General features: G+C 42.8%; 1 protein-coding gene across 3 annotated transcripts in view; it reads right to left on the bottom strand.

Moving 5' to 3' along the window:
• Positions 1-1773: 1773 nt before the first annotated feature.
• LOC128117580 (cytochrome P450 20A1) overlaps positions 1774-11812 on the bottom strand; it is a 47893-nt gene continuing 37854 nt past the window's right edge. For all 3 annotated transcript variants that reach the window (XM_052749586.1, XM_052749585.1, XM_052749587.1), the window contains 5 exons: positions 11349-11469; positions 9051-9162; positions 5951-6015; positions 2651-2740; positions 1774-2501 (listed from right to left, as the gene is read on the bottom strand). In XM_052749586.1, the coding sequence (XP_052605546.1) occupies positions 2351-2501; positions 2651-2740; positions 5951-6015; positions 9051-9162; positions 11349-11469 (539 nt within the window). In that variant the 3' untranslated portion in view covers positions 1774-2350. The remainder of the gene's footprint in view (positions 2502-2650; positions 2741-5950; positions 6016-9050; positions 9163-11348; positions 11470-11812) is intronic.

Genomic DNA, 11812 nt, shown 5'->3' with positions numbered 1-11812 from the left:
CTTGTGACATCAGTTCTTTCTTTCCATCATGTGGGTCTCGCTTGGATCAAACACAGGTCATCAGTCTTGGTGGCAGGTGCTTTTACTGGCTGAGCCATCTTGCAGACCCAGAAAAAGGATTTCTTAAAACAAACAAAAACAAGCAGCAGCAGCCGCAGCTGAAGTGGGGTAAAGAATCTGGGGTTGGGGTGCCCCTCAGTAGAAGAGCAGAAAGGAAATTCATCATTTTAGCACAAGACAAGACAAAAGATGAACTAAAACAAAATGCTATCAATAAAGCATTGAAAATAACACTTATTTGTAGAATATTATTTTAAGATGGGTTACATTTGTTTATGCTGTGGAACATTTGTTTAGTGATGCAAAGATGTGTTGCCTTCTTTTATGTTGCATTTGTTTAACTTTGTGAAGCTGCGTTAAAGAACTGAATGGCCAACAGTGAGGCCAGAGAAAGGGTAGGTGGGGCTGGTGGGCAGAGAGAATAAATAGAGGGAGAAATCTGGAAGAAAAGGAAGGAGGAGTGATCGAAGAAGGAGAAGGAGGATGCTAGGGGCCAGCCACCCAGCCACACAACCAGTCACGGAGTAAGCGTGAAGGTAAGATACACAGAAGAAAACAGAAACAGCACAGAGGCAAAAGGCAGACGGGATAATTTAAAGCTAAGGAAAGCTGGCAAGAAACAAGCCAAGCTAAGGCCGAGCATTCGTAAGTGAGAATGAGACTCCATGTGTGATTTATTTGGGAGCTAGGTGGTGGGCCCCCCCCAAAAGAGCCAAAGAACAAACAGCAAAAACCAACCAACAACACTTGTTAGTGCTAAAGTATACTGAGAACAATTCTTTAAAATATTCCCTAAGTGACTTCAGTACCGCTGTGCTTACTAATGACTGAACACTGCTGCAGATAGTCATCAGCCATTTCTCTGTTCTTCTGTCCATGCATCTTACTGGGTGTTTTTCTTAACCTATTTGTTTTGATTTTTTGTTTGTTTTGTTTTCAAGGTGCTGGGTATTGAACTCAAGGCAACACATGAAAGGCAAGTGCTTTACCACCGAGCCACGTTCCCAGATCCTTAACAGTCTGTGTGAGCCCTTTGCCTGTAATATGCATATTTCCTTGTCTACCATACGGCTTACAATTTTTTTAAATTTATTCATTTTTATGTGCATTGGTGTTTTGCCTGCATGTATGTCCGTGGGAGGATGCCAGATGCCCTGCAACTGGAGCTCCAAGACAGTTGTGAGCTGCCATGTGGGTGCTGGGAATAGAACCCAGGTCTTTTGGAAGAGCAAATGCTCTTAACCACTGAGCCATCTCTCCAGCCCCAAGGCTGAAAATTTCTTTCGCCACCTGCTGTCTTCTCCGACCTCAATTTGGTTGTGGTTTCCGGCTAGCGTTTAATTCTTTCTTACTGAAGTGCGGTGTGTCATTATGGCATCATAATTAATGCCCAACTTAGGAGTTCCGTATCTCTGCATGAGAAGGAGAGTTGAACATAATGCTTTGAGATTGCCAGCGCAAGGGAACGAGTGTCACCTCAGCTTGTCACAGAGGAGGGGCGCGGGCTCTGAAGCACACTCAGAAGCAGCGTGCGATTCCCAGCTGACGCTAAACTGCTTGAAATGCTAAGCCATGTGCAAGCCTTGGGAGGGACGCTGATAAGCAAGGAGAAAAGACAGCAGACACTAGACGATGTCTAGGAAATTACTAAAACCTAATTAAAATGATTAAGACACACTAATTAATACTCAGGAAACAAAAGCAGTCCCCAAATAGAGTGATAGGTGATTTATTAGAAATGTAAAAAGAGGTAACATTGTTTTTCTTTATGAATATTCAGAAAATGTGATTCTCCAACTCACACAAAAGAATTCTAAGATTATTCATTTGAGCCGGGCGGTGGTGGTGCACACCTTTAATGCCAGCACTAAGGAGGCAGAGGCAGGTGGATCTCTATGAGTTAAGGTCAGCCTGGTCTACAGAGTGAATTCTGAGATCAGCCAAGACTACACAAAGAAACCCTGTCTTGAAAATCAAAAAAAAAAAAAATACTAATAATATATTCATTTGAGAGATCAACCTAAGAAAATCAAGATTAAAAATAATGGCTTAGAAAATGATACAAATTAAAAGAAAATGAAACTTTCCTATTAAAATTGTCAATATATTGTTGTAATGAGTATAAATGTATATCACACATTAAGAAATCTTGATATATAAAAATCCAAATTTACTTCACTAATAGGGTTTACATTACAAAATGATACTAGGTTTGTAAAAGGACCAGCACATATTCTAAATAGGCTTTTTCCCTTCATCTACTTAACAAAGACTTAAAATGTCTAAATGTTTAGTATCTTTTGGAGACAGTGACCCACGCTTCTTCCCTTGAAGATGTGACCAGTTCATACTTCATCTCAAAAAGTTGTCCCTCCACAGCAAGAAGGCGCAGTCTCCTCACCAGCACGGTCACGAGCACCGTGGTCACCATATAAGCAAACCTGGTCCAGAAGAGAGTCAACGAGTGATTTAAGATTAAAAATTCAACATTAAAAATTACATAGATTGCTCACTCTGGTTAAGAGAGATCATCTAATTCTGAGCGGGTGAGAATGGCATCTCTCCTTTCCCACTGCTGTCTGTCATTTACCTCAGTTCTGGGCATTCCCACGTGCCTGAAAAGCCAAGCGAAGAAAACACTTTCATCACTGATTCATCAGCAAAGCGATCCGGATCAAACCTAAAAGGAAAATCTGAGTTCATCATAACGGTCCCCCTTACACCTCAACATCAACACTCAATGCACAGGCTGTAACCATTTAAATCTACTGCAGTCACATTATACTTTATTATACTTCCAAGCCACTGAACACACAGACATTTAATCTCTTGCTGTTTCTAAATATGTTACCTCTAAACAGTAGATTAAAAAAAAAATACCTTCCTCAGATCCAGCAATGTAGCAGGTCACATTGTTTCTCCAATTCAAATTAGGCATCTAAGCCTTGAAATTCTATTTACCAACTATACTGTACTCATATTTGCTATAAGTGAAAGAGGCTAAGAAAGGCTCTTATTTTAAACTTTCCCTGTCAAATGCTGTTAGAGAAGTAGAAACATTAAAAAAGAAACATGGAAGTTCTTTTCAAACACAAATGTTTTTAAAAGCTCTATGCTGTGTTAGAGACGAGGAACATGAACACTTGCTGGTGGATTTGGTGGAGAGCTGGAAGCTGGTGGACTTGGTAGAGAGCGCCTATCCTTCCATGTACACAGGAGGCAGGAGTATTTTAGATTGTAATGAACACATTTAAGAGCTAAGTTACAGATTATTAAAATGTCAGTATTTGCTGGGCAGTGGTGGTACACACCTTTAAACCCAACACTCAGGAGGTAGAGACAGGTGGATCTTTGTGAGTTCGAGGCCACCCTGGTCTACAGAGTGAGATCCAGAACAGGCTCCAAAGCTACACAGAGAAACTCTGTCTCAAAAAACCAAAATAAATACACACACACACACACACACACACACACACCAGTATTTACAATATGCCAAAAGGCATATCCTTTGCATTCATCTGTCTTGTAGAAGGTCCTATGTAGGGTGTCTACACGTGTCTTTCACAGCTGCGTACACAGCAAACGCCAACAGTGGTCAAAACAGCTGGCATCCTGTCTCTTTGCACCCTTATGTAAATTCGATCTCTTTGACCAATTCCTCCAGCTGTAGAAGACTCAGCTCAGGGTCGGTGGAGAGAATTAAGTAGCATCAGGTAAGAGAAATGTTTCATGCCAGGGGACCAGGAAGTCCGCTGAGATTGCGCCTTCTAGTTATGACGGGGAAGATACGCCCATGAAACAACATGGTTGCCTGAGCAAGACCCAAACAGTTCCAGTAACAGTTGACATTCCTGAGACAGGGCGGGGGGTGGGGGTGGGGGGTTGGGGGTGGGATCTCACCAGGCCCTACCCCTAGATGAGGGGCTACAAGCAACTGACAACTGCTTAGAGGAGGAGGATTAGTGTCCTCTGGGGATGAGCTCTCTGATGCACCAACATCCAGTGGCCTTAGCAGCACACACATGCAGGCAGCACAGAGCGGACTCAACAGGTTGGGTTTCCATGTCGATTCATTTCTACGCAGGTGTAGCAACAATGGTCAAAGAGGAGGACAACATGGGAGGGGTAGGAGGAAGCGGAGGGAGGGAGGACATGATGTATTTACATTTTAATTAAATTAAAAACAAACAAAATGTTTAGCATAGCACCTGGCCTTGAGTGCTGCACATGCACACTTATCAAACGTTTGCTACATAGTAGGTGCTCTGCTAGGTACTCTACCAGGCATCCTTTTAAGCTTGCCCACACCTGTGAGGCGGGAATTGTTCCCACTCTGCTCAAAGGGCTGAGACAGCAGGGCTTGTTCCTTGGGCGGCAACACAGTTCCTGGGTGAAATGAACCAAGGCTGAAGCCAAAAGAGCTGAGTCTGAAGATCACTGTTTTCATCCTGTCTCTCTCCCTTCCTTCCTTCCGAGACAGGCCCTCCCATGAATACGGAAGTGCCCAGCTTTAGGAAGCTCTCAGTTATACTACTAATATCTATATCTTCTATATCTTCTAAATTTAATACCTCAAAATGACTTCCACAACTTAGCATCTATTCCCTTTGGGAGTGAGGGGAGATATTTGTGAGAAAGTCTTGACATGTAGCCCAGGTTATCCTCAAACTCTCACTTTTCCTGCCTCCACCTCCCCAGTGTTGTGGGATATTCGTACACTGTGTGAAGGTGTATTGCTGTGGAACAAGCCAATAGGTAGGTAGGAGGTATAGGCGGGACTTCTGGGCAGAGAGGGATGCTGGGAGGAAGAAAGGCAGAGTTGCCAGCCAGAGGCAGAGGAAGCAGGATGTGCAGCAAAAGAGGTAAAAAAGCCACGTGGTAAAATGTAGATTAATAGAAGCAGATTAATAAGTTATAAGAGCTAGTTGGGGACAAGCCTACACTAAAGGCCAAGTTTCCATAATTAACAAGAAGTCTCCATGTCCTTATTTGGGAGCTGGCTAGTGGACAGAGAAAGACATGTTATATGTCCAAGTGATGGGATTACAGCTGTGTGCCTCCACACCTGGCTCCACTTATTTCTTTTAACATTTTCAATTTCTCTGAATGTTCTGGAAATAGCAATAATGTCAAAAGTTCCGATGCAGGTCCTGCTCTTTCTCTCCCCCTATGGTACTGTCACGGAATCCAGGCCTTGCACATGAGCAACATACTCAGCTAGATCCTTCATATCTCACTTAAAGTTTATCGAAAACCTGGCATTTTTCACATAGATTTTTTTTTAAGATTAAAAAATTTCAAACTTTGCTGTCAATAGTGGTGCACATCTTTAATCCCAGCACTTGAGAGGCAGAGGCAGGTGGATCTCTGAGTTCAAGGCCAGCCTGGTCTACAGACAGGCTGAGTTCCAAGACAGCCTGAGCTATACAGAAAAACCCTGTCTTGAGAAAAAAAATTTTTTTCTAATTTTAGTTTTCTATAATTATAGGCATACTTATTTTTACAGAAACACATCTTTAATTTTGTTATTAAGACAATTTGGAGCTGGGTGGTGGTGGCGCATGTCTTTAATCCCAGAACTCAGGAGGCAGAGCCAAGCAGATCTCTGTGAGTTCGAGGCCAGCCTGGTCTATAGAGCGAGATCCAGGACAGGCACCAAAACTACACAGAGAAACTCGAAAAAAAAAACCACAAAAAATAAAAATGAAAAAAAAAAAAAACATTTGGAATATAAAATTTAGCTAATAGAGCAGACAAAAGTGGAGTGGCTTCCCAGTCCTCTGTCACATCGTTACCACATACTGAGTTTTCTCTTCAAACCACTGGAAAGGAATGCAAATACGCATACACACAAACACAGCAATCAAAAAGACATAAGACTGTTTCATACTTGTGTGGGGACGGCCAAGTGCTGGGGTCCTGAAGAACCACGCCGAGGGCATAAAGGACGAGGGTCTAAAAGACAAAGTCTAGTTAGTCGAGCATGACAAACGCAACACCGGTCCCCCAAAGGCTCTTCTAGGACAGACAGTGAGAATGTAAAGTGACGAAGTCGCCACCGGCCATTCTCTCGGTCATCTTACAACCGATCAGGCCTCCTAAGCATGCCGCTGTATCTGGATGCCGAGCAGGAAAAGCCAGACTTCACTCTGTGAAAGTTTAAAACCTGCACATGGCTAAAACCTGAGAAGTATGTGAGCCTCTGGGGAAGGGGATTATAAACAGGAAGAAATCCACCACATAACCGACAGCCGAGGAACAGGCAGACAGCTCACCAGGAAGAAGAGCAGGGGTCAGAAGAGAAATGCAAACTGGATACACGGATGAAAAGCCGTTAATTATCAGAGAGGAGCATTGGATCAATAAGATGATATGACGTACAAGACACACAGAAGATTCATAAATCCAAAGTGGTGAGAAACTGGAGGGAGGTTTTTTTTTTTGCGGGGGGGTGGGGTGGGGGGGTGCTTAGGGATTGAACTCTGGAGCCCACTGAGATATACCCCCAGTCTTTTTTCTTTTTTTCTTCTTTTTTTTTCCAAGACAGGGATTCTCTGTGTAACAGTCCTGGATGTCCTGGAACTCACTCTGTAGACCAGGCTGGCCTCAAACTCACAGAGATCCACCTGCCTCTGCCTCCCAAGTGCTGAGATTAAAGGCGTGTGCCACCACCGCCTGGCTAACCCCCAATCTTCAAAGGATTTTGTGAGTTAGTTGATCAGTCAGTTACCTTGTTGTGCTAAGGACTGACCTCTACACAAGCCAGATAAGTACACTATCATGGGGCCACATCCCTAACCCTGAGAAAGCATGTACTATCATTATTAGTGAAGTATAAATTGCCTTTCACAAGATTCATTTATTATTAATGAAATAATTCATTTGGTGGTGCTCAGGCTCAAAACCAGGGCCTTGCGCAGAGCTGGTCAAGGGCTCTACCTGAGCTAACATCAATCCCTAAGGGCAGCACAAGGCTTTTGATCCAGACACTCCATTTCCTCACTAAGTAGCCCAGGCTGACCTCCAACACACTATGTCTTGCAGGATGGCTTCAAACATATGGCAATCCTCCTGCCTCAGCCTCTTGAGTACTGGAATTACAGGTATGCAACACCACGCCCAGCTTTCAAAAATTCCATTTCTAAGGTATTATTCAATACCTATACCACTGTATAATTTATAAAAATAAAAGGAGAATGTCAATCTGAATCTTCATTAGTGGGATGGCTTTCTTTACAGGACATAAATTGATATGATACATGTAGTGGAATACTACATGACTTTTAAAATGAATGGGATCTCCATCAAGTGCTGGTTTTATTAACAGTTACGATATACTTAATAAAAAAGAAAGAACATATATCATAGTAAGGCTCAGTTTAAAAAAAAAAATTATTAGGCCGGGCGGTGGTGGCGGCGCACGCCTTTAATCCCAGCACTCGGGAGGCAGAGCCAGGCGGATCTCTGTGAGTTCGAGGCCAGCCTGGCTACCAAGTGAGTTCCAGGAAAGGCGCAAAGCTACACAGAGAAACCCTGTCTCGAAAAAAAAAAAAAATGATTATTATTTGTTGTGTGTATTATGTGTGAGTATGATTAAGGGTGTGCCACGTGGCGTGTGGGATCAGAGTTCAACTCTTCGGAGGCAGTTCTCTCCTTCCACCTTAATGTGGGCTCTGGGGATCAAACCCAGGTCACCAGGCTAGCACATCAGGTGTTTTATCTGCTGAGTAATCTTACCAGCCCCTAACTTGAGTTTTTAAGATACATACGTATGTAAAGATGTGTTACATTTGTTTATGCTGTGGAATATTACTTGAACTGTGTAAAGGTGTGTGACATTTGTTTATGGTGGAATATTACTTGAACTGTGTAAAGGTGTGTGACATTTGTTTATGGTGGAATATTACTTGAACTGTGTAAAGGTGTGTGACATTTGTTTATGCTGTATTTGTCTAATTATGAAAAGATGTGTTGCTGTTTCACCTTGCCTGCCTAAGGCACCTGATTGGTCTAATAAAGAGCTGGATGGCCAATAACTAGGCAGGAGAGGGATGAGCAGGGCTGGTGGATAGAGAGAATAAATAGGAGGAGCAATCTAGGCAGAAGAGAGAAGAGGAGAAAGGAAAAAAAAAAAAAAAGAGGGACACCTGGGGCCAGAAGCCAGCCACAGAGACAGCAGGGAAACAAGATAAACAGAAGGAAAAAAAGATGAAAAGCCCCAAGGCAAAACATAGATAGAGAGAAACAGGTTAAAATAAGAGCTGAGCTAAGGCCGAGCATTTGAAAACTAATATATGTCTCCGTATCTTGATTTGGGAGCTGGTTGGTGGCCCAAAGGAAAAAGCCTGGTACACATGTGTGTGTATATGCATGCACACACAGCTCAATAATCACACACAAGAACACACAGACATACAGACGGGGGACAGCAGGACATGGAGACAAGGGAGGGAAGCTAAAGGAAATTCGCCAGATCCAGTGGCCATGAGTCTGGCTGTGACTCGGTGACATGTAGCACTGACTGAACACCTTCAGGAAAACAAGAACACACCCCAGCCCAGTGGCAGACAACCACCACAAGACAAACTCAATGGCATTTTTGGAGACTTTCCTCTCAAAAACTGCTTTGTTCTGGCATTTTTTTTTAACTTACTGGCCTTTTGCTTGTATATTATGGTTTCCAACTTTGTGTTTTTATTATTGTGTGTGTGTGAGTGTGTTTGTGTTGTGAATGGTGTCTCTCACGACTCTTCTTTGGTTTTTTGTTTGTATGTTTTGTTTATTCTGATTTGTTTCTTTATTTTCCTGTTTGTTTTCTAAAGAGAGAAAGAAGGCCGTGGAGCTGAAAGGATGGGGAGGAGATGGGAGAAGGGAAACGGATCAAAATAGACCATATGAAAAAAATTATTTTCAATTAAAAGAAATCAGATAAAAACACACACCAAAGCAGCTGAAGACAAGCTAAGTTAAATACAACAAACGTTTCCCACCTCCTTAGGAATAACAAATGGGCCGACTTTTCCTTCAAGATCTTGAAGCCGGGCAGAAACTGGGGTTAGTTTGGCAGTCCGAACAGTTTCACAGAGCACATGCCGGCAATATCTGTTTTTTTAAAAAATTAAACAGATGTGTTGAAGTTAATAAACACGACAAACATTGGCAGAATGGAGGTCAAAAACCACACGATTGGGCTGGAGAGACAGTTCAGAGGTTGTGAACACTCATGGCTCTTTCAGAGGACCCAAGTTTTGGATCCCGGCACCCATACTGTAACTCACAACAGTCTGTAACTCCAGTTTCAGGGACGTGGGAAACTTTCTTTTTCTTTTTGGGGATGTTTCTGTTAAGACTGAACTCTGAGCCGGGAGGTGGTGACAGACACCTTTAATCCCAGCACTCGGGAGGCAGAGGCAGGCGGATCTCTGTGAGTTCGAGGCCAGCCTGGGCTACCAAGTGAGTACTAGGAAAGGTGCAAAGCTACACAGAGAAACCCTGTCTTGGGGTGGGGGGGGGGGGGGCTGAACTCTGGGAAGCCTTCTGATGCCCAGAGACTGCAGAACAGTTTGAGATTGCTTCCAGGTAGGTATCTGTCTTTTGCAGTGACCCAAGTGATTACAGTGTGCAACCACAGACCCGGCGCAATCTGGAGAACAGGTTGACAGAAGTAAGCGGCAAGGCCTTCCAGCAGCTGATGCTGCCTTTGGCAGAATTTCTCATTGGTCAAACAATGTGGCAGGCAGTCCTCTGCACTTCGTTTTTTTCACTTATCATAACAAGTGGCTGTACATATTGACATTGTTTTTCTACTAAGTAGCAGCCTCCCCCAGCATGGCAGTATCAAAATTTGCTAATTTATCTATCTACCAGTTGGTAGACATCTGGACTGCTTCCAGCTCGTGTGTTTTGAATATACGGCTACCAACATTTGCACACAGGTCTTTGGGTAGGCCTGCTTTCATTTCTCTTGAGTAACTACCTAGGAATGCTCAGGAATTTTGGAGTCATACAGAGGCTGAGTGTATGCTTAACACTATAAAATCCTACCACAGCATTTCCCCATGTGCCTCTACCATTTGGTATTCCTATAAACAAAGTATCAATGTCCACATGCTTGACATCATTGGTACTACATACAGGCTAATTAAAAGGTTCTCTAGAACTACTTTATTTTTTAATATGGCCCAACAGTTGCATAGTCCTATTTTTAAACTTATTATTATTCTCTGTGTCTAGGTGTTTTATGAGCATGTATGTCTGTTACACCATATTAGCATGTACTGCTCATGGAGGCCACAAGAGGGCACTGGATCCCTGGGAACTGGAACTGCAGATGGTTGTGAACCACCATGTGGGTTCTGGGATTTGAACCTGGGTCATCTAGAAGAGCCGTCAGTGCTCTTAACTGCTGGGCCATCTCTCCAGCTCCCAGAACTACTTTTATGGTTTTAGACATGAGATTAAATTTAATCTGTTAAAATCTGTATGTAAATGGGTGTGGTATACGTAATTGTCATCATAGTACCCAGGAGGTTGAGGCAGGAGAATTACAAGTTTGTGCCCTGTACACAGTAAGACTTTGCCTCAAAAAGCAGAAACAGGGGCTGTCAAGAACAAGTAAGAGTGCTTGCTGCCCAATCATGAGGACTCAGTTTGGATCCCAGTACCCATGTTGGGTGGCTCACAACTAACTCCAGCTCCAAGGGATCCAATTCCCTCTTCTGGTCTCCAAAGGCACCCACACAGATGTGTACACACACTCTTATAGACACATACACATAAAACTTGGTTGTTTTTATTTTTATTTTTTTGCAAGACAGGGTCTCTTTATTGTAGTTCTGTCTGTCCTGGGTCTCACTCTGTAGACCAGGCTGGCCTTGAACTCAGAGATCCACCTGCCTCTGCCTCTCAAGTGCTGGGATTAAATGTTTGTACCACTACGCCCATCTAAATAATTTTTTAAATAAACAGAAACAAATCAAAATTAAAATCTATGTAAATATTTTAAGAAAGATATCTATATCTTTCCTACATCTTAGCATAAGCTTTTTTTTTTTTTTTTCTGGTTTTTCGAGACAGGGTTTCTCTGTGTAGTTTTGCGCCTTTCCTGGAACTCACTTGGTAGTCCAGGCTGGCCTCGAACTCACAGAGATCCGCCTGGCTCTGCCTCCTGAGTGCTGGGATTAAAGGCGTGCGCCACCACCGCCCAGCTTAGAATAAGCTTTATGTTAATAAATAAACCACCTAATATTGCCTGTTAAATGATTTTTTTCCGTTCATTGTATTCCTACCTTAGCTGCTCAATTTTCTCTGAAGTAATAGGACCCTTCCCGAAAACTTCGTCTATCTCCTTATGCAGCTTCTTCTGAACGTCTTCAGAAGTCGTCAGAAAGCAGATTGCCCAGGTGCACACTATGTAAAAAGCATATTGGGGTCAATGAAAATAGCCACTGCATAATTTCTGGTATAAAACAAGGGAAAAAAAAGGCTAATGGTTTAGTTCATGAATTTTTTTTCCTGGTAGATGTACATGAATGTTACCAAAAATTAAAACAAAATTCTTCACAGGACTTGAGTTTCTTTGAACAGAACACAAAGATGTGTAGAAGATGGGAAAACATGTAGAGCTATGAAGATATGTCTTTCTGAAGTCTGGCAGGTAAGGAACAGACCACGTAAGGTCAGCCTACCTAAGGCCGGTGAGGATAAACACCCAAGGGGGACTGAATGTTGGAGATTATCTATTTCAATCTCA

This window comes from Peromyscus californicus, unplaced genomic scaffold (assembly GCF_007827085.1).
Source record: "Peromyscus californicus insignis strain IS unplaced genomic scaffold, ASM782708v3 Scaffold_21__1_contigs__length_65335640, whole genome shotgun sequence".
Taxonomy (NCBI): Eukaryota; Metazoa; Chordata; class Mammalia; order Rodentia; family Cricetidae; genus Peromyscus; species Peromyscus californicus.
Note: the sequence above shows the minus strand (reverse complement) of the source record. Positions and strands in the feature narration are given on the sequence as shown.